This window comes from Apaloderma vittatum, unplaced genomic scaffold, assembly GCF_000703405.1.
Source record: "Apaloderma vittatum isolate BGI_N311 unplaced genomic scaffold, ASM70340v1 scaffold11401, whole genome shotgun sequence".
In the NCBI taxonomy this organism is placed as follows: domain Eukaryota; kingdom Metazoa; phylum Chordata; class Aves; order Trogoniformes; family Trogonidae; genus Apaloderma; species Apaloderma vittatum.
The window spans coordinates 31,778-57,729 of NW_009700839.1; the positions used below are offsets into that span (position 1 = coordinate 31,778).

The following is a 25,952-nucleotide window of genomic DNA, read 5'->3' on the forward strand; positions in this document are numbered from 1 at the left end:
TAAGTCTTCAGCTTCGCACTAATTTCTGTGTTAACTGGCTGGGGACTCACAAACAGGAAGGCTGATGTTACTCTTGAGAAAGAGCTGATTTCCAGTAGTGTAGCCACACTGAACAAATTTAACTGCTTGGTTTTGTAGAGACATTTCCGATGAAAAAATTTCCACATCTTCTTTTTCCTCAAAGAATTAAATTTCAAACCTGAGAACTTCTGAACCCATGGGTGACATTGGCAGTGACTGACTTCTTGCCCATACCGACAGAACTTGGGAGTTTTCCCTAACCAGTTTGAAGTGTTGCGTGTTCCTTGCTCCTGCTGCCAGCTCCAAACGGCCAGCCGTGGCAGGGGACAGAATAACTGCTCTATTTGAGATACAGCTTTTATAATTAACTCTACTGATTGATTTCTGCAGAAATCATTCTTTAACCAGCAGCTCCCTACTCCCAGAATGGCCTCTGCTATTTAAGAGGTTACCTGGGACTCAAGCGCATTTAATTTCAGTTTCAGCCTTTCAATCACAGCAATACCTTGAATTAAATTTCATGCATCATATTTCTGTGTGGTATTGATATATTCATTTGAGTTTCAGAGACTATTGTAACTACTGATTGACTTGACTCATCCCAAATCCAGCATCTTCCCGGAAAAAGACCATCTAATAAAAAAAAAAACCAAACATGGGCAGCAGATAATGTTGGATTAAATCTATTCTATACCTAATGCACATGTTTTGTTCGGCACAGCCACCTAAAAGGATTCAAGAAGCAACTGCAAATCTCATCAGGAATAAACTGCAAAACGCACAGATAATTGTTCTTAATATCTAGAAGCACTTAAAGAGATTATACAGAATAATTAAAGTTTGGGGACTGTTCAGTAGCACAGTTGAGGACGACAGTGTGCTGTGTCACTTAGACTGGCATAAGACAAAATTCGGCACTGTTAGGAGAAAACACAGATGCCATTTGTAAAACAGTTTAGACAAATGCCCTTAATTATCTCTCAGGATTCACAACATGTTTAAATACTCTCAGAGCATTAAAGAATCAACCAGAGAACATGTAACGTAATACAAAAGCACTCTTTCAAGTGCTATGAACATTTATAGTGTCATTTACTAATCTCTTGGTGACGACCCTGAAATTAAGGCAAAACTGTGCAGGCATGCATCTGAACTGCAGGCTTGAAAGCTCTGATACGAGACCTTTGTAAAGCCCAAATCCATCACTTATAGCCCTTGTCCACTTACGGACAACCAAAGCTTCCAATGTGTGTTTAAACATATTAACCTTTGACTTGGTGGATAACAACTGCACTTCAGCAGTTGACTACAGTTTCGTGACTACCTACTACAGTTTTTTAATTATTCCATGCTGACTATCATGGTGTTTATTCTATAAAGCAGTAGATTTATTTAAACAAGCAGTTGTTGGAATAGCAAAGATAGAAGAGTTTGAACTACACACAATTCCAGCAATGGGGAGGGGAAAACACCCCTCACAGATTTGGACAACTACCAGAAGTATTTAGATTCAAAGAAAATCTAACTTCGAGATGATTATTTTCAAAAGCATCAGTGTAAGTTTGGAACAACAAGCGTTAGACATCCATATTCTTGGAGATAAAAAAAAAACAAACACAAAAAAAGAATTATGTTGAGTCTGGTGGGTTACTTTAGGAAAGAGCAAGCCCCTATACCAGATAAGATGCATTTTCTAAAAGCTTTTTCTTCCACATGCTTTGTTCCAACTGTAAAAATTGACCTTTAGTTTTAACAAACCGCATACACCACTTGCCCCAGATGCGGGAGGCGAAGAAGGGCACAGCTAACGCAGCTGAGGCACTGGCCCCAGGGCCTGAACCAGGAGATCGAACCACAGAAGACCTCTTGGGTAGTATTTAACGTTTGTGTTCAGGGGCCTATCTGCATCTGCTTAACAGCACTGTCACTGCGAAGAGAAAAGGTAAAACAGCCCTGCTCTTCACATTGTCTTCACCTAGTCCCTCCGAATTCCCCTCCTGCTGAGGGGAGCCTACCTCTCTTCCTATTGACTGGTTTTAAAATGAACAATATATATGGGAAAATCTGAACAAATTCCAAATAATCCTGAGACAATAGACCTTATTTTCATAAAATGATATCTGAACATTTTTTTCTGAGCATGTATTTTCCATTAGCTCCTTGTTTCCAACAACAGCTTACTTGTATGTTTCAGATCTGAATTTCCTGTTACTTTAAAAAATGTTAATTCCAAGACTTGACAGTGCAAGTATCTGCTTGTTGACATTCAAAACATCAAGGCTGTCAAAATGGAAGAGAATAGTCTAGTGCTTATACAAATTTAATTTCCTTGTTTCCATTAAAATGTTATTAATTAAAAGGTAGTCTCAGCCAGGTTCAAACTTTTCATGCATAGTCATCTTCCTCTGATCCTACTCTAACAAGAAGATTTTTGGGGCATATTTATATTCTAGTCAGGCAAAAAAAAATCTATCTATAATTCATCTTACAGCATGCACAGAAGCAGTCGTAGCATCTTCACAAGACATCTTCCTGCAGTGTGAATGTGCACAGCAAACCATCGAAGCTTCACCACTTCACTGTCTTGCAGGCTACCAGAATACTCAGGCCAAACTAAGTTAGAGCTGTTACGTCAAAAAAGACCCATTCATATCACTGATTACTCTGTCATGTATTTTAAGGTTTCTAAGCCTTAATGCCTACACTGCACTTCATTCTCTACACGCAGCAAGGAAAAAGTGAAGCTTTGCAGCAAGTCCATAGACAGGCACTAAGCGGGCAGCACACGCACTAAGCAGAACAGTTTTTATGAGAGTATGTCTTACGTTCTTCATTACCTGGGGACACAGAGCTTCAAGCTGGCTGGCAGACATGCGAACCAATTTCACCCCTTCTTCGTTGTTTGAGATGGAACAGGCCAAGTTAGCAACCTGTGTCAGAGGTGGGAGGAAACAAAACTGTTAGAATTGGATTTAACTTCCCTCTGCAGGAAACATTTTACCCACTCTAGACAGCAACGAGTAACCATCCACAAGAAGAAAGAGTCCACATTTGTTCATTTCTAGCCAACTTCGAAACCATTAATGACATCTGATCCTTCTCTAGATATAAAACTGTAACACATCAGATCATAAAACCGTAGTCATTCAAACAGGACAGACAGATCATTGTTACCACCGATCCAGTCAAGTTCTCTCCTGCAAAATGTACAAGAGGGCCATTGCCAGCACTTGAAGTCACAATTAAAAAGCCCATTCCTGCACGAGTGAGACTGCAGCAACCACACAATTAAAAAACCAATCCAGCATCCATGCATCTGAGGATTAAGTATTCTGATGTCTGTAGGCACAGGAACGCTCTTTTTTTATTGAAACATTCCTATATGCTACTGCGTGCCCGCCCAGAAGGCAGAGGTTCATCAAGCCACTCACCTAGACAAGCGGCGCAGTGGTGCTGGGGAGCGCAAGCTGTTGTTACACACGTATTTGAGCGCGTTGGCTTTAAGCTACTTGACGTACTTCTTATCTAGTGAAAGGCTGCAGTATTAGGCAGGTGTTCCTCCAGCCTTCCATTTATGTCACGATTCATCGAATAAAACCATTTACTGGTACAGGTGACCTTCAACACCCCTCCATAATTCTCCAAAATTTGAAACAGCATCTCATGATGCTAAAAACTTTACTCCAAAACCTTGGCCTGCTGCACAGCAGCATCCTTAACTAGGTCATCCTGAAGCAGACGACCTTTTCGTAAACACCTGCCTTTTAAGAGCACATAGGAAGGGGACAGCACGGAATTTTTTGGTAATTGAAGATATTCCTCATATCGGAGCTACTCTCAGGGGAAGGAAGTCTGAAGTAAGTTACATCTCTTAGCTGACAGGTGAATGACAAGCATGTTATTCTGAGCCATTTGTACACAGAAAGCTGTAAAAATAGCACAAAGTGAACCAGGATGAACACTGAGTACTGTCCTTTCAGAGACAAAGCAATCTGCGAAACCCCTCAGTAAATGTGCTATAAAAGCATCATCGCAAGCCAGCAGATGCTCGCTAACACCACTGAACCACAGTTCTCCATGCATTTTCTCTATAAGCTGGGGACGTTCCATTCTCCCTTTAATTAAGCTATCCTGCACATTCATATAGAAGTAATTTTGAAGTCATATCTGCAGCTCTATCACGTGCTTTTTCCCCCTCGCCAAGTCATTCCCTCACGCCAGATGTTCCCACATCGAATACATTACTGTCCTACAAACCGTCAACCACATACATGCCAACTCACTCGAACGGTGTTTTTCTGTCAATCCTATCATTAATTCTGGGACCAAAAAGCAAGTTCTCGTTGCAAAGGGTGACTGATTCTTCCTCTGTTTCCCAAGCAAGTTTAGAAGAATAAAAACCGGTGTGCTGTCAAGAAGAGGGGTATGCTTCCAACACTGAACAACCAAGTAAACAGATGCTACAGCATATATTTGGATGAAAACAAACCGAAGTGGAGAGAAAAGACTATGCAGCATCAGCAAGACATGGAAACCTCTGCCAGCTTTCAGGAGCATTAGTATCCTACTTCTCGACTTCTTCACTGATCTTTGTAGACAAGACCTACACATCAAGAGGTGAGTTGCAGGAAGTCTTCAGCTGGTTGTGAGGTCGTTCAGCTTGTAGCCAGCTTAGCCAAGGAGCTCTTCTCCCTCTCTCCTTTCTGTTACCACATTTGCTCCAGTCTCCAGCTCAGTGCCTCTCTGCGCGGCCCTGCCACCAACCAGCTGCATTCTCTCTAACACCCAGTGAGAAAGGGATTTTATTTTGAACACAGGGAGATTTTCCTGTAGATTTGCCACATTTTAAAGCCCTAGTTCACAGCAAGCTGCAGTATATTATGGCTTTGTTTAGAGACTCAAGAAAAATAAAATCAAAAGAAAATAAGATGCCATGATTTAAAAGTCAAATAAAGATTTTGCTGTTGTTTTATGCACAGGTCATATTTTTGAGAAATATCAGTTTGCCAATATTTTTTATGGTCCATATTTCCATGTCGCTTCTGCCTCTGCAGCAGCAGTTACAATCTCTAGGAGCAGGAAGAACACAAAGCTCTATTGAGTAGAGGCTGAATAAAAGCAACATTGAAGCACTACAAAATCAGCCTCTCCGATATCTGGAGATGTTGTGCTCTCTCTCAAGCCAAGTGTGATGAATCAAGCGTACAGAAACCCCACTCTGTCTGAATATAGAGAGGCAAAGAAGTTTATAATTGAGTGTCCCCGCCATGGTATGATGAAATTTTGCTTTTTTGCACAGTCATTTTTGAGCAGTCATTTTTCTTCTGAATACCTCACTGATGGCAATTCTTCTTTAGAAATTGCCCGACTGGGGCTGCCAACCTTCATGAAAGAAGTGTGTGTGCTTCCCTGACTGAGGGTCTTTGGCAGTTTAAGACAATCCAACCGTTGGCTGCCGCATCCCATCCTAGCGCTGCGTCTCCAAATCTCCGCACTTCGCTTCGGTATGCTCGTCCAAAAGAAAGCTATTCGCTTCGGCGGATTAGTTTCTCTGCCAGATTAGCACACGAACTTCCCAGCAAACTATTTGCTGAACATGAGAACAAAGCAGGGGTGAGGGAGCCATGGAGATGACTTGCAAGAGCTGCACAGCACGGCCCTAAGTCACAGCAATCACTGCACCTGTGGGGAGACTTCGTCAAACTATGGGAAAACACTGGCAAACCTCTGAGGAACTAAAATTTAAGAGGAGTTATGTCAACTGATGAATCGAGTCATACATGATGTTACAATGAGGTATTCTAAATTGTCATTAATTATCAGCTGCTCTACAGAATGAATTCTAAAATCACATGTACCAGCTGAGGTGGACTTGTGTATGATTAAGAAATTTATTTTTGAAAGTACCTGAAAGGACCCATCGCCAATAACTCCTGTACGAAATCTGACAAATAACTTTAAACTCCCTGTCTGCCGAGAGGATAGCGTATTGCTGGCCAGCTATTTGACAGGCACACATAATACATAGGATTTTGCAGCTGAGATGAAGATGAACTACGGCCAAATTTCCTTAAAAGCATGTGGAGCACTTGGAAATCATCCATTTCTAAAACTTCCAAATAAAATACAGCACCTCAAGCAAACAAAAATTCTCCTTAAATCAAATGCAAATGAAATAGTTTCTCCATGTTTCCAGCAACAGAGCTGACTGACACAGTAAGTGGTCAGACTTGATTTAGAACGAACACTTGTGCTTGAGAGCAAAATAGCAATTGAATTCCCACTGCATTTGTTCATTCTTACCATTCAACATCATCAAGCCCCTTTACATAAGCACTACTGGCACAGGCATCAAAGGAGACAAAAAATCGCAAATAATGTAATCAGCCATAACGAGCAATCTCTTCAAAAAAGTTAAAAATACATTGAGAATGAAGACAGACTAGAGAAACTAGACTGACTCGGTTCAGAGATACCTCCTGCAGCACTGACAAGCCAATTTCAAAGCATCTTTTTGCTGCAGTATCAAGGCTGTGTTAGTTCGTAGGGTACAGAACCACAGCCCAGAGGGGCAGCCCAGAAGGCAGGATGGCCCCGGAGCAGCTGCCCACGCACACATGCACGAGCTTCAATCTACCCCAGTGACAAACACACAGACACGACCATTTCTACAAGCGAAACCAGTGCCAAGTAAAGCTCGGAACTGGACAAGCTCATCTGGAAAGCAGGTTTCATGCACTGAGCAGTTTCTGAACCTTGTGTCTGTTTGGTATCAATGACGACATCAGAGAACTGCACGACGGGTTGACGCCTTTGGAAAAGGCTCCTTCCAGAGACAGGCACCATCTCCGCGCAAAGGGTCCATCAGGAACATGTTATTAGTAGGAAGGCATAATTCCAATACAAAAAAAAAAGCAGACAACTGTAGCATCTGTCACAGAATGATTCCATCTCAAATTCTAGTTATTTTGATCCTTCAGAATTTACTACTTTTAAATCAGGGAAAATCTTGACATTTCTAAAGCAGTTTTTCCCTCCGTTAGAGGCACATTTGTCAGCCTATGTTCGTGTTGTCAGCTGTTGTGGACAACTGCCCTCTTTGACACTAGGCAGTTTTCACCTTTTTCACCTGAAATACCTTTATTATCACTTTTTTTTTAAGTTGAAATTTGTTCAGATAATGACTAAGGAGTCACATCTTCCACCAATTCAAAGACCACAACAGCCTCAATCAGAGGAGCCTGGGGCCATCACTAAGCTTCTTGAATTACACTGTTGTAAATAACTGAGAAATACTGCTACAGCTTTGCAGTTGTTAAACTTCCTCTTTACCCTGATATCCTGGCTTAGGCAGAGGGGTTACTTTACACGGGACTGTTCATTGAAGGATCAACAAATTGGTTTTTCAACAAGAGACAAAAAAAACGCGCAAGGAAAAAAGGAACTATAATCTCTAACACATTAAATCTTCTTTTCCAAGGATTTCAAAGGCTGGCACTGAAAGATTGTATTAAAGTGCTGGCTCTGTGCACCTGGATTGACTTCATAGAAGCAACACCAAGTTCTTCCTCCTTGTTTACAGGTTTGTTTGTTTTTTAGGACAGCTTCATCAGGGAGTCAAGCACCCAAGTGCTCCTAAATGGGTGCTGGATGCAACCACCCAGCAACGGCGTAATCCAGAGAGGGCTCGGTAATGTGTTTAGCGCTGCATAATTTAAAATTGTCGGAGCAGCCTCTGCCACACAGCATTGTTATAAATAAGGATTACATACCGCTGTGCAGGAGACAAACATACACTAAATGGATTCCAAGAGTCTGACTACTCTCATTTGAAACCGCAGCTGTAAAAATAGCATCGCAGAAGTGTTTTCAGACTGTCTTACGACTGAGGAACTTTTCAGTTTACCATTAACCATCTTCCCCTCATAACCAGTGCTCACAAACCCTTATGCACAAGTAACAAAACCGTGCCCGTCTGTACACAGACACTCTGGGAATTTCAAAGACGTGGAAACCAAGCTTTTCAAAGGTGTTCCTGGCATTTTAATTTCTGACTGAACTTCCAAACTTCAGCTTCTCATTGTATTTTTTGGCTTTCATTTTACAGTTTCTCTGGGAATCTAAATTCCCACTTTTGAGCAGCTTAAAAATCACCCATTAAAAAAAGAAAAGAAAAAGAAAAGAAAGACAAAAAGAAAAGAAAGGAAAAAAGAAGAAAAAAAAGAAAATAAAGAAAAAAAGGAAGAAAAAAAGAATAGACAGGGAAGGCAACCGTTCATTATTTTTCTCTTGAGGACCTGCTAAAGAAAATTATATCTGATTTTCCAAAAAATTTAAATATAGCATATCCAATTTTTCCCTCCCTCACATTAAGAAAACAGCACAGATTGACTTCATGATGGTCAAAGCCCATGAAATTTATCTGCAGAACCAACTGCTCTGGCAAAACTAAGTGGCAACTTTGTTCCGGGACTCTTGGAAGACATGCCAATTCTTAAAAAAATACTTTTATCATTCAATTTAAAAAGCTCCAAAAAAGGCTTTTATTATTCAATAAATCCCTATGTTCATTAACTCACTTGTGCACTACACTCCACATTCGAGGCAAACGTGAGCGCTCTAACGCCCAGTCCTACCAGGTGCTGCACGAGGGAGACGCCGCATTACAGCTACAATCCCTGACAAGCACCAGTTTTGCAGAGGCACAATTAATTCTCAGTGATGCCAAACAGCTGCACTTCTTTAAAGCGTGGAGGGACAGCAGGAGGACTTCGGTCCACAGGGACTCTCTGGAGCAAGTTACCGGGAGTCACGCTGTCAACTGCTCTCTGATTTTATGTGACTTAAGTAGTTGCAAGTGGCTGCAGCTCCACAGAAGGTTCCTCACAAGAGCTTGTTGTGGGCAACAGAATCCCAATGTATTAACTTAAAACAGTAAAAGTCTTTAACTAAAACAAGCTGCACACAGAAAAACTCCAGACATAAAGCACTGAGGGGAATGATGGACTAAAATTGAGATAACTGCTATTTCCAGAGCTCTGCATCCTCAAGTCTGGTTACAAACACACGGAGAGGAAATTTCAGCTAGATGACACATTTTGCTTGCCAGTTTTGTTCCCATTTTTCATGCAGAAGTTCTAGACAATGAGAAACAGGGGTTTCAGGGCTTTTTATTCCAACAGGCTGGCAAATGATTGAAAGAAGAAGATCAGAAACAATATACTGTGTACTTTCTGTTCCCTGGAATACCGAGGCAATTTCTCAATATTTTTGTGGGTAACCACATTTCTTTTCAGATCAAATCTCAAAGCTTGTACCTTTCAAGCTGTATACCTGTGCCTAAAAATCTAGTTAAGCTTTACATTCATCTCTCAACCTCAACGAACTGTCTGAAACTGGCACCATTCTAGTCAGATCCATCCTAAGAGAGTCCTGCTCCAACGTGGCAAACTCCTTCCACACCCAGAGGTAACATCTTTCTCCAAGAGTGTGACCCCCACGTGTCATGAAGGTTTCGTAAAGAAGGGGAAATTTTCGCCCAGCTTGGGCAAACCCAGTTTGTGCATCATGACAAACCAACTCGGGCTCCATTTACTGAGCAGCAAGTGCAGAAGGGAGAGAGTGCTTCTCTCTCATGCCAACAGGGAAGTTTTTCCATCAAAGAGGCGTTTGAAGGGAACTAATACATCTAGAGTATAAAACATACGCACAGTAGTAAAGTGCTAGCGGTACAGGAATACCTTTATTTCCAGACCGGTAGATTATCCTCTCTACAGACCTGACAGAGAGCAGAGCTGGTAAAGGAATACCAGTGTGCTACGTGGGCACCGTGCCCCTCGTCGATGCAGCTGGAGCAGCAGATGTAACTATTGGCACAGGAACTGTTCCTTCCTCAGACAAACAAGCTAAAGTGATAAAATGTTGTTATAAGCACAAAACACATTAGTTACACAAGTCGATCGGAGCTGCCACGACAGAAATCACACCGCTGGTGTGTAATGTAGATCTGATCTTAAGATAAAACTTTCAAAGCAAATCCTCATCTTAGATGCTTCTTAGCAACACAGATGTTTTTCTTTAACATAAAAGTGCTTCTAGTAGTGATATTTGGACGGTATCTGAATAATTATCATTACCCAAAAAAGCCCTTATGTTTATCAAAGCGGAAATCCTAATTCTTTCCTATCACATTTTGCTTATCAGTTAAGAGCATGCTGCATTACAATCTTACAGAAGACTTCCAGCTCGGTACTGTTTAAACCAGTTACGGTGCTGTTCAAAATGGGTGATTCAGACAACTGTTCATGGCAAGTTTAATGGTAATTGTAAGTACCCTGTACTCCTGAAAAAGGCAACAAAACAGTCAGAGGAATGCGCTCTACCCAGACTTCAGGTAACTCCCTGATGACACCACACGACTAATATTCCAATATTGCTAATGACTAAGATGATGAAAATCCAGACGTGCATCAAGGCTTTTAGTTATGTATCAAGAATTTAAACATTTATGCCACAGCTGTAAAAGCAGTACCTAAAAAGTGGCTTAAAAGTGCTGTTGGAAATTTAGACTTAAATATCTGGAAAATAAAATAGGCCAGGACTCTGTTGCCTTGTATCTGCCTCTGAAGACATCACGTCAACAGCATTTATACTCAATTGTGCTTATCCTTCCTGACCTCCTTTCCCCTTCCCCAAATGCTTCTACTTGTTTCCAGATATTAACATAGGTTTCCAAACCTTAACCTCATTCACTTCTAAGCTCTACACCCTTCTCATTGGCCCAAGTGCCTGAAGACCAAGACCTACACTCTCAGCAATGACCTAATACGACTGCCCCTATGGAAAACGTGTGGCAGAAATGCCTCACCTCATGTAGCTGCAGCTAACCACGACGATTTTGAAACATAAAAATGTCTTTCAACACCTCGATCACCATCCAGATATGTGAGGGTTCAAACTCATCTTCAATCACTTCAGTCTCTCCAACAGCTTCCCTGCCAGATTTCCGATTCCCTCGCTTCTCCCATGCACAGCTACAAAGAGATCTGGATAGAAATATTATCTATCATGAGGTCTCTTATTCCTCTTCGAACATCATTTTTAATCTCTACCAGCATTCTACAGACCCTGTCATACATAATTTGGTGTAGCATTAGAAGATTGCCCTCAGAAAAAAAACCTTACAAGAACAAAAGTTATCCTATTAAGGGCCACTTGCCTTTACTTATGTATGATGTATTAAACTTGTATACCCAGTTTTGCTGGAAAATGGAAGAACTGTTTTTTCTGCTGAGGTTTTCCTACTTTACTGATTATGAATGTAAGGGAAGGATGTTTTAGAAGTAGAATTTAATTTATTAATGAATTAGTTGACTAATAAAATGAACTTACAAGGAAAGTGCATCAGTTCTTCAAGCGTGTCAGACTTTAGAGGGTACATTAGAATTATACTGGTCACTTACTGAAGACATTTGTTTTTAAATACTGCCAAGGTTATCTACAGACAAATTGCAGAAAAAGTGCTCATTCTCTGGAAGAGACATTTTGCTCTCCATCTTGAAATGGGAAATTAGCCTCAAGTTGGACTAACTCTGTCTCTTCTCCAGATCATAGCGCCAAGGACACTTCCCCTGTAATACACAATTACCTTAAAAATAAAAGCAAGTAAAAGACAAACTTGAGTTTGCAGATTTCCTCCCCCAACCCCCTATAAATTAGCTTACCGAGCAGGAAAAATAGGTGCTCAGACACCACAGTAATGACCCTAGCCTGGAAAATGCTGAGTTTTGAGATATTAATATGGTCAAAGTTCAGAAAAACACTGCAAGTCAGTATTTGATCTGGGTGTCAAGTGCTCTGCCTGTCTGCACTTTTCACCCAAGACACATCATCCGTCTTCCAGTACTGATGCATGCCTCTCATGGCAAGCACCAAGAAAGAATATTTAAAGAAAGAGTATTTAAAGAATGACCAAAGCCAGTCCAGCTCCATCTCTAGAGATGTTAGCTTTATAAACTTTGTATCAGCTCTGAAAATCAGGTGAGAATGACACAAAGGATAATCTTGAGAGACCAGATCTCTTTCTAGATCTGCAGGATACTTCCATTCCATGCTTTGTTTTTAATAAATGCGTGAGATGCACAAACACGAAGTGCATACCTTTATCAGCTATGCCCAGGTAAGCCGTGGCTCATAAGCAGAGGACAGGCAAGCTTCAGTTTTTCAAAACCTTTGCGGTGTCTGAAGTCTAAAAGCTGGCTATTATTTTAAACCCCAGCTATGACTTACCCATTTCATATTTTTTAAAAGCCTTCCACATGTAAAAAAACCCTGCAGCTGTTACGACTCTCTGAAGAATACATAGGCCGCAAGGATGGGCAAATCCGAATAATTTGCAATAAAAATGTTGCAAATGTGCAAGCAAGGCTTTGGGCTTTTGGAGAGCGGTATTTTTAGACCAAGGTCTGAAGAACTACCCTAGGACATCGTGCTAGACAGTTAGGGCAACAGAAGGGGAAAATGTCAGCACAAGAGGCTACAGATAGCTTATGAAGTTAAGTGCCCAAATGTGATTCTTTCCAAGCAAATAAATCTGCAGTCTGCATCTGTTCATGGGTTTTCACTGAAGATGAGAAAATCATCTCTCCATATGCAACGTACAACCCAGTGCATTAAAAAAAGGCACAGAGCAGTCTTGTCAGATAAATTAAAGCAATTGAGGGGAAAAAAATGATGCTTAGGAAAAATCATTGAGAGCTTTTACCTCCTTGTTTTTACCCAAGCTTCTCTGAGAAAGAGACTTAAAAGCAAAAGGTAAGCTAAGAAAATATTTGACATGGGTATTGTGTTCCAAAACAAGGTAAGATTATTTGCTGTCTTTCAGAAATTACAAACTCTCTGTTTTCCAAATGTTATTCATCAAGCAAAGAGCTACTGGTCTGAAAAAACGTTCCACTAAAACCACCCAGCATAGAAGAGTGACAAGTTGGCAACCTGATTTTTATTTTTCTAAAGCATTCAACAGTCTAGCAAAAGTTTCTTCCCAGCATTTATGTCTTTTTCACTTCTCAGAGAATAGCCAGAAGTGTCACCGCAGTGACTACAGGGAGCAGTACAAAGGCAGCTTGTGCACAAGCACAACTTGGAGAGTGGGACGAACAAAAAGTCAGCGTGGTGCTACGTGACATCATTAAAACCGAGCACCAAGTTGCGTAACAGCCTGGTTTCTTCTAGGGAGGAACATGAAATCGAAGGATGCCGATGCCAAGTTGTCTTTCCTCAAGAGCAAAGTTACAGGTTGGAGAGCCATGGCTATTTCACCCAGCATCATAAAATCCATTGGAACGCAGTAAGTACTTTACAATCTGTAAATCGGGAAGATTTTCATAGTTCACAAATGAATTTAAACTTTTTCTTACACTGGCTCCTGAAATGCTGGCTCTTCTGTTATTCTTCTGTGCTGCATTTAAATTGGCTTCTCAATTCCTGAATTCAACTCCTTTAACAAAATTCAGGCAGAGTGCTAGCTAGTTAATGGACTGTTAGTACAGAACAGTTTTTGAAAGCTATCTTTGAAACATAAAATTCAACCGAGACAAGTCTCATTCTACTATCTTACCATTACTCAGTATTCAAAAGGCAAGATGAGGGGGTTAGTATTTTCCTATGTGAGAAATAAAATAGAGAGAAGCCCTTTGGGACATGGCTTTGGTACGGCTTCTATAGAACACAGAGACCCAGCAGGAAAATTAGATTCTTTTGGTCAAATTTGGCTTTAGGAACCACAAAGCGCTCTGCTGCCAAGAAGAGAATGTTTTAAAAAAAAAAAATTACCCGAATTGTGTGCTTGCACACCTTTACAGCTACTTGGAGGGCCTGTTAACAGCTCTGCACTGCAGGAACAACAACTCCCCACAGTAACCCAGGCAGGAGCCAGCACTGCCACTTCTCCCACCTATCCAAAACCTGCAACAGTTCAGTGTCCAAAAAAATTAAATTAAAAGAATTATATATACATTTATCACCTCTAGTGGCTGGTTCACCAGGAGAGCAGCAGTGACTCCTCCAGTCCCAGGACAACGGGGTACTAAATCCAAGGTGCAAAAAAACCTCTCACTGACTGAGATGGGGGTTTACCGAGCTACCCAGTGCAAAGCAGATCTCGTACGTGCATTTCTTCCCATCGCTTCACATTAAAGGAAAGGACACGTTCTCCTCTACATCTAAACCACAGGAGCCTGTCAATCACAGTGTGATACACAAAACAGCTCCGTTCTGCACTGCAGCTGTTTTGTCACATTTTGATGTCTTGAGTCACTCAGCAGCATTTCCGAGGGTAGTTACGATAAACTCCCCGGCACACTTATCTTCCACTGAAAACAGGTGGAAGCAATCACTTCTCATTCTCACCAAGTGGAACATCTTCTACTCTGCTCTTACACAATCTTGTATTGTTTCTCCAGATACCTACCGTCAAGTTTTCTGCCCGAGAGCAGGATCGTACGGGCACCTGCAAACGTCCTTCTCCATTTCGGCAGAGACAAGCTGAGATGTTGTAAGTGCAACCCACCCCGACCTATCATCTTTCGCAGTAAATCGGATACTGCATATGACTCCCCAGCGGCTCTCTATCCCCTTGAGACAAGGGCTCTGCAGGAGTCAAAGCCAAGTGTGTATGTTAATCCATCCACATTCACCGAAGAGGTTTATAAGCCATCTACATTATGTTACTCTATAGCTATAGCCACGTTTTAGACAGCAAATGCAATAAGCAAGCTATCAAAAAGTTGTTGCAGCAGCATATCATTTTAGCAGAACCTTTTGATGCCACTCAGAAATCTTGTTTAATGCGTACTTTCAGGGGAATAGCCCTTCTTGAAAGACAGCCTGTTTGGCTGAGTAGAGGTTCTGTAAAACTCATTTGCAGCTTGGCATTTTGCGCACAAGGTAAGGTCAGCACAAGCAGCTCTCACACGGCAGTGAGGACAGCCGCTCGCTGCTCTGCAGATGGCACATGTATTCTGAAGGAGCAAAGAGTAAGGGCTCACCTAGTAGGGGTGGGAGGGAAGTTTGTGATGAAGCAGCGCAATTACTCCTTTGTAATTAGGCCGATAGACTCTGCGTGTGGACACCACGTGTCCATTAAAGAGGTGGCAGAACAGACACTGCTATTGTTACGCCAGTCAACTTCTGTAAACAAGCCCTAAAAATAATTTTCTAGATAAATTAGGCTTGCAACATCAAGATGGGAAGCTTCAGATAAAACCTGCTTCAAAGCATTCCCACCACTGCACATGGCAGAGCTGTATCCTGCTGCCAGGGCAGGGCACAGCAGCACTGTCTCCCACCTGCTGCTCTGTCAAGCAATGTTAGTTACTTAAAATTTAGAATAAATAACTTTGCAACTATATGAAGATGGCATTTACACTGAAACGCAGCACTCCAAAAGCGAAGAATAGTTAACCTTCGAAGAATTAAAAGGTTTTCACTGCTTAGGCAGCGACTCTGAAGAGCTGGACTGGCTTGACACACCCTGGACTACAGGGCAGTTGTGCACCAGGCTCAGAGCCCCTGAGGCTTTAGAAAACGCGAGAAAAACATATTGAGCAAGAGACAGAAGCTACTTTTACTGATGTTCGATAAGTCTTATTCTTGAGTAATTTAAATCTGTTAAGTTGTGTGAGAGTACTCCCAATGAACCCGAGAGACACAGGGACTCAATTATCAAACGCAACGATACTGAGAGAGCAAAAAAGCACATTAAGCAGGGCCCGTCTGTTCCAGGCAGCTGTGGAGGTTAAGTACGTGAGCCAGCTGATGCCTCCAAGTGTACTGAAGTGCGCGGGAGGAGTTTTTGAAGTTTATTCCTAGTGGCATGTTTCATCAACAATACCTATAGATGTTTGTTCCTTGGCATTTAGCATCAGCAAGCATAAAGCTCTCAAGTGAAAACAATGGCAAGAGGACAAGGTTGCCGAGCTGTATCCATCAACGCAGGGTACGAACTCAGGTTGCTCTCTGTAAAAGCGATACCTGGTGGGAAACTATTACATTTCATAGTAGATTGATGAACTTTAATGCATTTTAGTTAAGACAGGTTGGTCCATTTTAAGTTCATCTTCCCACAGATTAGCTCTAGTCTGGAGTAACATCACAGAATCATAGAACAATTCACGTTGGAAATTGTTGGGATCATCGAGTCCAACCATTAACCCTACACTACAAGGTCACCCCTAAACCATATCACCCAACATCACATCTAAGTGACACCTGAACACATCCAGGGATGGCGACTCAACCCCCTCCCCAGGCAGTCTGTTCCAGGGTCTGACCACTCTTTCCGTGAAGAATTTCTTCCTAATGTCCAGCCTAAACTTGCCCTGTTGCAAATTGCAACCATTCCCCCTGGTTCTGTCCCTAATTACCTGTGAGAAGAGACCAGCACCAACCTCTCCACAATGTCCTTTCAAGTAATTGTAGAGCATGATGAGATCCCCCCTCAGCCTCCTCTTCGTCAAACTGAACAGACCCAGCTCCCTCAATCGCTCCTCCCAAGGTCTGTTCTCCAGGCCCTTCACCAGCTTTGTTGCCCTCCTCTGCACTCGCTCCAACACCTTGAGATCTCTCCTATACTGAGGTGCCCAAAACTGAACACAATACTCAAGGTGCGGCCTCACCAGTGCTGAGCACAGAGTTTGAGAGCCTTTGAGTTCTTTATTAGAAAAAGGTTGGCAGAGATCAGTTTTGCTGTTATTGCACTGTTTGTTGTTTGCTCTTTACATACACACAAGCAGGGTTTCAGTCTAGAAGTCCTCATGTAAAAGGTCTGTTTACATTCACTGGTATTTTAATGAAAAGAAAAAACCTCCTTCTGGCTTCAAGCAACAGGTTAAATTGTATAGGAGGACAGTCATGCCGCAGTCTCACCATCTCTAATGAACAAATAAGTGAAGATAACAGCATAATATACTCACATTGTATGATATCTAAAACTACATGGGTTATGTAACAGTAGCTGCTGCTGTTTTATACGCTTACATTTTTAATTATGTAAATATTAAATTGTATTTAATTAAAATAAAATTTAAAAGGAAAATTTATTACAGAATTTGCTATTTGTTTCAACAGAATTCAAAATTGTGTTTTGCCTAGTCTTGCCTTAATTTAACTAGGGATAATTTGATTTTAATTCATACCATCTTACCTCAATCAATTTGTTGGCATGTTCACGGAAAACCTGGGCATACTCTTTAACTTCTTTTTCATTCCCATTCTTAGCAGCTTCAATCAATACTAAAAGTGGAACATTTGTTTCCAGAAAAGAGTCTGATACATGGTCCATAACAGCTTTGCGGAGCTAAAATAAAAATAAAGGAGTGAGATATTTTTCAGCGGTGTTCCACTGCTGTTTTCCTTCCACTGCATTAATACACAAAGCTTAAGTACTTCAGTCGCTGATCCTTCTTCCTTTCTATGGTCAAGGCTTTCCCTGAACTAAGTCTTGTCTATATCTTGTCAATTTAAATTAAATCTCCTTTAAAAATGTGGATTAGTTATATAAGCGCAAGTCACCAGTTTGGCCACAAATATTGATTTAGCAGCTCATATTGGTTTTGTCTGAGTAAATTTGCTGCTTTCCCTCAGCTGATTAAACAACATGCTGATTTAAGTATTTTACTCTTCTACTAGAATAAAAACATTTTTTCAATAAACTTGATCCATATTCACATTTACTTGAAAAGGGGAATATATTGCTCTAAAAACAAATGGACAAAAGATTCAGGTTACATAAACAGTCCCCAAAGAAAATAAACTCTCAGAATTGCAAAACTGACCCGATCATGGTCAAAATCCATAAACTGGGAGGTTTGTTTTTTAAATCTCTCTTAAAACAAGGATGATTAAGAGTCCAACACCTTTATTACACAATTACAGGGAATTATATTTTCACCCCATGCTTCCCTGTGAATCAGGCACAGAGAGCTTTGAGCTTCTAACTCGATACAAGCAGGTATCAAAAACAAATCAACAGACTGCATACTACCAAGAGGGCAAACATGCAGAAATGCACTCAATTGTCCTAATAAGTATCAACTTTATATATTAATTACCTGTCTACGCAAGTCTCTGGTCTTTTTGGTCATTTTGTCAATTGCAGAGTTCAGTGCATCACTTCTTTCTTTGCGTCCAGCCTGAAAAACAAGAGACAAAGAGGTAAACAGGGTCTCCCCGTAAATCCAGTATCATTCATTTCAAGTACGCTGTCAGCTTCTTTATTCTCTTTTTTAAAGTGATAATGCACACTAGAAGTAAAGTCTCCCCGATACAGTGCTCTCTCTCTTCCTGGCTGGTTTGGGCAGAACAGTAACATCTGACATCTTAAGATTTTACCTTTAACAGTCTTCAGCTTGCTTTCAGAAGAAAAGGATGGTTTCACAAATCTAGATGTCTTTTTGTTCCTTATCAGCCAGAGACCCCATTCAGCCTCCAAGTTTTAGATTTCTCTTTTCTGCCAGCTGTCAACCACCCCACAGCTGGCACTGCATCAAGCTCACAACAGGTCCTGCATCAACCCTCCAGCTTCTACCATCTCGGCTGCTGAGATCACGCAAGGCCAGCGACTGCACGAGAACATCCTGCGCTGCCTGGGACCTGCGGGGACGAGCATCCAACACAGCACCAAAGTACCCAGCTACCACAGGGGACTGCTCCTGAGCACTCAGGCAAAAGCCCAGAATTAATCATCTCAAAGGTAAAATCCTTGTAGAATATTTGTTGGAGATGTAATCCAACATTTCAGGAAAGTACTCAGGCCCACTCGCCGAGAACTGGATTTTGCCAACGTTAATCACGGCAAGTTTCAGATTACCTCTTGTCAAAGAGAATGCAAGGGGCCAAGAAGCAGTGGCAGCTCCTCTCTTTTTAAACAGACACAGGGCCAAAAATGTCCTAATTTGTATCAAACTTGGAGGGCTAGATAAACCAATGGCAGTTGTCTGGTTTCGCTGGGAGGCTTTTTCTGTAAAATATAGCTTATGTTAGAATTTTGAAACACGCTTTATGCCACATTCTAAGCAATGATCAATGTAATTATCCTGTTGAGAACAGAAAACATTTAGCAGCACTAACGCGAGGGTTTGCCACTTATCAAGGTGATGGGCTGGTCTGAAATACCTGGATGAGCAGCCTTGAATCTAAAACATGGAGTCTACCCTACAGCAGAAATAAAAACTCAACAAAATCAGGGGTGACAAAACTAGGATGTTGTAATGTCATTATAGTTTAGTGAAAAATTGAAGGTTTGTCACCTCCTTGACCAAGTAGTTTGATTCTCATCATAAAAGGTAACTGAAAAGTGGCTGAAATTAAAACCAGGAGCTCATGCTGACAATGCCACAGCCTTGGGCAGACCCGGCGTCGGCCTGTTCTTCACAACCGAGAAATCAAAGCTGAAGTCTCTAAATAAAGTGAAGATTAATACTACTTATTTACCACTGTTCCCATGCCTGGTGGCTATGAAAATCGAAACGCAGTCAGCCAAGAAAGTCCCCATTCAGTTTGCAGGGATCGCCACCGCTCTGTCCCAGGCCGCAGCTCTGGCTGGGTGGGCACCGCCTGCACCCCGAGGTGAGTCACCCGAAAATCTGAACCCTGCCAACGGGCACCAAATGCCTGCCCCAACACAAAATCCTACAATCGCTTGCTCCATCTGATGTTTTCGCGCTGATTTACCTATTGCATTGTATGACCACTTTACTGAACCCATGGCACCCCCCCGTACATCTGTTTGGTTGGGGTTTTTTCCCAGGAATATCTCTGGATCTAAGATATATTCATCTAGTATGCAGAAAGCCAAACATTCAGCTATTCCAAGAAGTGCCATTTTACTTCTCCCTGGGTGCCCTTACATTACCATTTTAATGCGAAGCACGAGTGCGCTTTTGAAGCGAGTCCACCCATCGCTTCCACTTTGCTGTCCCCGGCTTCACAGCCCAGAAGAGCCTCGGTGCACGAGGACCAGATGCGTTTCGGATGAGAGGAAAAGCGAGGGATGGCTTCCACTAATGGACATTCAGTTCATGAGACCAGACCACAGCCAGTCCTACATAAAATGCCCTGGAAGCAGGCAATGCGTACCTCGGAGCCTAAGCAGCACCGATTTCATGCTGTTGATCTGTTCCTATTAAGCTACAGCACATATTAGCACACAATATAATCTAAACCCATTAGATTTTAGCAAGGAAGGTCCAGTTGGTTTCCACCTTCTTGGCATTTAGAAATTGTAGTACAGGAGCTCGTCAAAAGTATTAACAGAATTTCTTTCCAGAGGTTGCAACATCCTGCTCATTTAGCTGAGGTAGTTAACAATTTAGCATATATCGCCACAAACCCAGCTCCTTCGCTGGGGCTGCTGCAGCGGGGCAGAACAGGACAAGCACAAAGGCCACCGGCACGGCTGTGGCTACAGACTCTGTTGGCATTAACATCTTAAATCACCGCAGCCAATTCGAACTGAGGTCCTGACCCGGAGACAAGCAAGTCAAGTTTTGCCCATCTGCAATTTCGTGACCTTTTTTTGCATAAAATTAAACATGGAACAGTAACTGTGGGACCTGTTAGGTCCAAGTGGAGGCAGCTGGTGGGACGGCAGTTGCTGGAGTACCTGAAGAGCCGCCCAGCCTGCAGCTGCGCGAACCCTCCACGGCACATAAAAACACTGAAGATCATCCTTGACCACAACAGTCACTTCGTCCCGGCTCCCACACGCCCCATAAATTTTACCCATTGGTTCCACTCGACAGCTCAGCAAGGCCTGTTTGAGTTAGTCTCTCTCAAGTAATAAATGATGTTTTAAAGGCTGTAAGTCTCCAAGTGACAGTTTACCACCTAAGGGTAATTGTTCCAGTCACCAATTACCCCTACTATGAAAAACTTGGTCCTTGTTCCTAGTCTGAACTTTCACCGAGAAGCCAACTAATGACCCGGCAGCACAACGCATCCCAGCTATCAGCTTCTCTCATCCATGGGATTAGGAGGACTCACAACAGCGAAGTCTGAATATTCAGATTACTAATAGGATTTTTAGATATTCAGCACAAAACTCTGCTGAGGAAATCACAAGCTCTGCAGCCAGGAAGCAGCTAATAGATTCAGTAGATTTAACAGGGTCATGTTGACCATGTCAATCATTTTAGAGCACGATACCACAGGTCTGTCCAGTATCATGGAGAATAAATTCAGCCACAGTGCAAATGTACTTTACGTTAAATTAGATCTTTATTAAAGAAGCCAGAATTGGTGTTAAAAATTGCTCATGTCCTCTACTCTCCAAAATCTCTGCTGTTGCACCATCACTGTTACCCTGCTTGGAAAGCAGTACAAGCAGTCACTGTCGCATCCGTGCTGTTCCAGCTCACACGGCCATCCCCGCTAGGGTTTGTTTTAATGGCTTAAGGCAAAGAAAGAGGATTTGTATACAGGGAGGCAAGTGGAATCACCATCTCTGTCACAAAGCGTTCCCTTCGTAGGCCTGCCATCTGAATTAAAACAACACCAAAACCAACCAAGTTTTTTTCCTACAGTTACTGATGTTAAAATCTAACCTCAACTGATTTGTAAAGGTAACAGAGCACAGCGGTGCACGAAACCAGCACCAGCAGCACACATATTACAATGATTTCCTCACAAAACTGTTTTTATAGCTAAATATCAAAAACTGTAATTGTTAATCTCAGTGGTTCATCATCTATTTAGGTTGAGCTACGACCACAGAGCTATTGAGAGAGAAACGGTGCCTCCTGCCCGGCACCAGCCCTCACAGCCCAATCACCCCACAGAGCCTGGTGTTCCTTCTCCCCACACCAGCACCCAGATGTGAGCCAGATGTGCCATCACCGTGTGACCGAGAGACACCACTGCCCTGCCTGTCACCTTGCACGTGATGACCCAGAAAAAGCAGAGAGGTTTCTGCTTCAGGTAATCTGCGAATTGTCTTCGGAGCCATTTGTACAACAGGCAGCACCGTGGTTAACAAAGGTGATTTAATAAGTGAAAAATGAGCGTTTGGCATACCTCCCTCCGGGCAGGCAGTGGCAAAGGCAGTTGTACGTCAGTGTGACACTGCTGAGCAGTGCTTCATGGGGAGGTCAGAGATTTAGTGCTCCGATTCAGTTTGTCACATGCTTCATTTGTGCCTTGACACCCAGCCTAACTACGTGTCTACAACGGATACCCGTCCCTGCTCCTCCGTTACCGTGATACGAGGGCAGCAAACAGCTTCCAGCTATCAGAGTGCTGATTCAAGATCGGGAAAGGTAAGCAGAGAAGTATGACACGCGTGGATTTCAGTGGTTTTCTCCTATCTGAGGTCTGACGGTTGGGGCAGCAGGACTATATGCTGCTTTGTTGCAGGAAGGAGCATGCCAGGGTGAGCCCACAGCTCAGCAAAGGATGGGGGCTGCACGGCATCATCTAGGCTCCAGCTAGAACCTGAATCAGAATCAAGCTGACTGCGCTCCTCCTCCTGTGCAACCCGTCATGCCGTGCTGCCGCTACCCTGACGTCCCTCCCCACCACCGGCCTGCAGCCACGGAAGCCCCCCGGAGGGGAAGGATGGCTCCTGTGCTCCCCCTGCGACAGACAGGAATTAACACGAGCAGGGAGGTGATTGTTCATCATGCTACACCGCAGCACACGGGTGTCCTTTACCCACAGGAAGACAATGACACCCAACCTATGGTGCCCCAGCCCATCCCTGCCATCGTCCTCGCCCGAAGTCCCTCTGCAGCTAGCCTGGAGAGCTGGTCACGTCTTGCTGATGATGCATCACCTCGGACATGGCTTTTTCTCCTATGTCCACTTCCCAGGGCTCATTGCTAACCCAGTTCGACGGCAGCACATCAGAGTGACAGTACAGGCACAGTAATGCTACAGTCACACATCCATGCTCGCCTCACAGCCCCACTGACATGGCACAAAGGCTATCTTTTAGGAAAAAATGCAGGCAATACTACCACAATCCCTGACGTGCTAACACACAACAAAAATGCAATCATTTGTTCAGACAGGAGGGCGAGCAGTGGCACACACAGGGCTGCAAATCCCAGGTGCCCCAGCCTCACCATCCTCCAACCCACAGCACAAGAAAAGTCACGCAGCCCACATCTACATCAAGTGAAATTAGCTTATTTGTTGTTCTTAATACACTAGGAAGGCTTCCGCAAGATGTCAGCCTAACTAAATGACAATGCTAGCCTCAGGGTGCAATTCTACTTCTCCAGCGCTTGCATTTCGCAGGAAAACCAGTTCTGCTGCTGCTCAATGATTGGGGTAAAGCAGAAGCCCCTGAAAGGGTTATTTGGTCCTAGCAAGCTCGTTCCTGAGATGGAAATGCCATTTTCCCTCTTGGTGTTGCACGTGACAATTTGGGCCATCACTCTGGAGCGCCCGTTCCAGCAGAAGTCCCCAGATGGCACTCAGACGTGCTTTTCCTTGGCATGCCAGTGAGATTTCAGTCTCCGGAGAAACGTAATTGCATGAGTTTCATGGGCAGCTGGGGTTTATTCCCAGCCTGTTCTACCTTGACACCCCAGGCAGCTCCCAAGGAACAAGGTGAATGTTACTGCAGAGGAGTTCCAGGCTTAAGAGAATCAGATGCACGCTTTTTGGTAAAATCTGTTTTTCATGACAAGTGCATATAAAAACATGTTTTGCTAAGAAAAGCACCCATAAAGTTCATGTTAACAGTTTCCCAAACAGGAAACTCACTGGCAAGGTGCTAAATAGCCCTTGTTTGGGTACGGGCCAAAGAATGGAGAGCTTTAGAAAGGAAGCGACTTACCGTGTTTGAACATTAACTCTTAACTCTGTGCCAAATTACACAATTTTAATGTGGGAGGAACCTACCAACAGATACTGATGCAGAAAAGCATTTCCAAAAGATATCCAATTTCAGCCTCCTGGTAACAGCAAAAAGAGGTAGCACAGGAGTAATATTTGACCTTAAATGCATTGTCGTTCCATTATTTACACCCTTTGGCGTGTTGTTCTCAAATGTTATGTCATCGTATTTAAATGTTACTAAAATTCAAATCAATACTTTAAGATTTTGCACCAGATGAGCTGCTTTGGGAAGCACAACCACAGGTACTTTGGTGCAGCAGCTCCACCAGACAGCTGGCAACCGACAGCTGAGGCTGGATTTCAGCTTCTGTACTTTTTGTACAGTGAACATTAAATGTGAATAAACTCTTAAAATAGGTTTATGTAATTTCTTTGCATGTATTTCTTCCACTCTACAGCAAACGTGAAAATATTTACTAAGGTGGAGCAATTCAAGAAATTAATCTAGCATGTCCTAACCTGCTTTATGATAAAGTTTGTTACTTTCCAGATGGGTTTTAGGTAGGGTTTTTTTGTTTGCTTTGGTTTCTGAGTTTGTTTTAAGTTTTCTTCTCGTTTCTTTGTTTTTAGAGAGCTTACCTTCTCTATCCCTTTACTTTCCACTTTGCACTTCCCTGCCATCTGCTCTGGACAGGCCAGCCCACCACAGTCAGTCTTAGACCACAGGACAGCAAAGGAAGAAGCAGGTAGCAAGCAGCCAGCCTTAGTTTAAGTAAGTACCTCTAAGGAACTAAAACTTAGCAATGGTAAATGGCCATTTTATTTTTAAAATCTTCTTTTGACACAATTCATCCTCTTTGTCCACCAGCATGGAAAGTCTGTTATTCTCATCCCGTATCCTGATACTTCCTTGCTAGAGAGTAAACATTTTCAGGTGTCTTCTACTACATTATTGCATTCTATCTCAAGGTAAAAATAAAAAAGCTTATCCAAGTTGCTCAGAGCAGAAAGCTAACACCCCCCTGCCCCATCCACACCGAGTCAAAACCAGAGCAGCTGCTCCACTTTCCTGCACACACATGCAAAAAATCCTAAAAAACTTTAAATCAAGTCTGTCCATTTACCGTTCAGTACCAGCTGTGCCAGAGGAGCATTTGCTCCGGATAAAAAGGCAACCAACTTTTAAAACCAGCAGCCATGACAGCACATTTGCCTCTGCCGTGCTGCGCCTGCACGCTCTGGCCAGAGACTGGCTCAGCCGGGCCAGCCGGGGAAGCTCTGCAGGGTCACTGGTTCTGCAAATGCACATTTCCGTAACTCTACAGCCCATAGGGTAACTGTTACGGACCTTTCCTGGAGCAGGATGCTGACACCAGTAACATCTCCCTTTCATGGGGGGCACGTAGCCCCCAAATTCAATTTGTGACCACAAGGAAGCTCTCAAACTGCTCTGAGCCCTCGCGGTAAATGCCAACCTCACAATTTTTTCTCCTGCACTCTCAGTCCTCAGGAAAAAGCGAGTACAAACGCCACCGTTTGGGGGAAAAAAAATAGATTTTCTAGTTTCATAACTGCATGCTGTCAAGCTGGATTCCAATTAAGTTTTTCCTGTGCCCTAACGCAAGCTTTGCTTTTTCCAGAAATTTCTCATCGCTTGAAACATTTGCTCCTGTCCTTTGCTCGCGGGCTGCAAGCTGGACTTTCCAACACCGCCTTCATCTTCGACTGCTCTCTCCCCACGCCACTTTTGCAGGGACCACAGTCAGGCACAGTTGTTGCACGTAGCTTTAAGCTGCCAAATCCCCCTCACCTCTGCAAAAAGCCAGTGCCAACCGGCCCCCTCTGTGCAAAGTGTGCGCACCTTGCACCTCAAAGTTCCTTTCACGCGGTGGTATTTCACAGCAAACTGGCAGCAGCCAGCGCTGAGGCACTTCCAACCGCAGCTCTGCACTGCTGAATAGAGCCGGCACAGATGCAGGAGGGGGGGAGCAGGGTGGTGCAAGTCTTCCCTGTTCCTTTATCGCAGGGACGAAGGACTCCTGCCGTTGATTTTCCCCCCCTCCCACCTCTATCAGTGGTCTTTAACACGA

General features: G+C 42.9%; 1 protein-coding gene across 3 annotated transcripts in view; it reads right to left on the reverse strand.

The window, feature by feature from the left end:
- The window catches only part of CTNNA3 (catenin (cadherin-associated protein), alpha 3), a 100,812-nt gene that overhangs the window by 29,591 nt on the left and 45,269 nt on the right, over nt 1-25,952 (reverse strand). For all 3 annotated transcript variants that reach the window (XM_009878898.1, XM_009878897.1, XM_009878896.1), the window contains 3 exons: nt 18,132-18,212; nt 17,225-17,377; nt 2,859-2,951 (listed from right to left, as the gene is read on the reverse strand). In XM_009878898.1, coding sequence (XP_009877200.1) covers nt 2,859-2,951; nt 17,225-17,377; nt 18,132-18,212 — 327 coding nt within the window. The remainder of the gene's footprint in view (nt 1-2,858; nt 2,952-17,224; nt 17,378-18,131; nt 18,213-25,952) is intronic.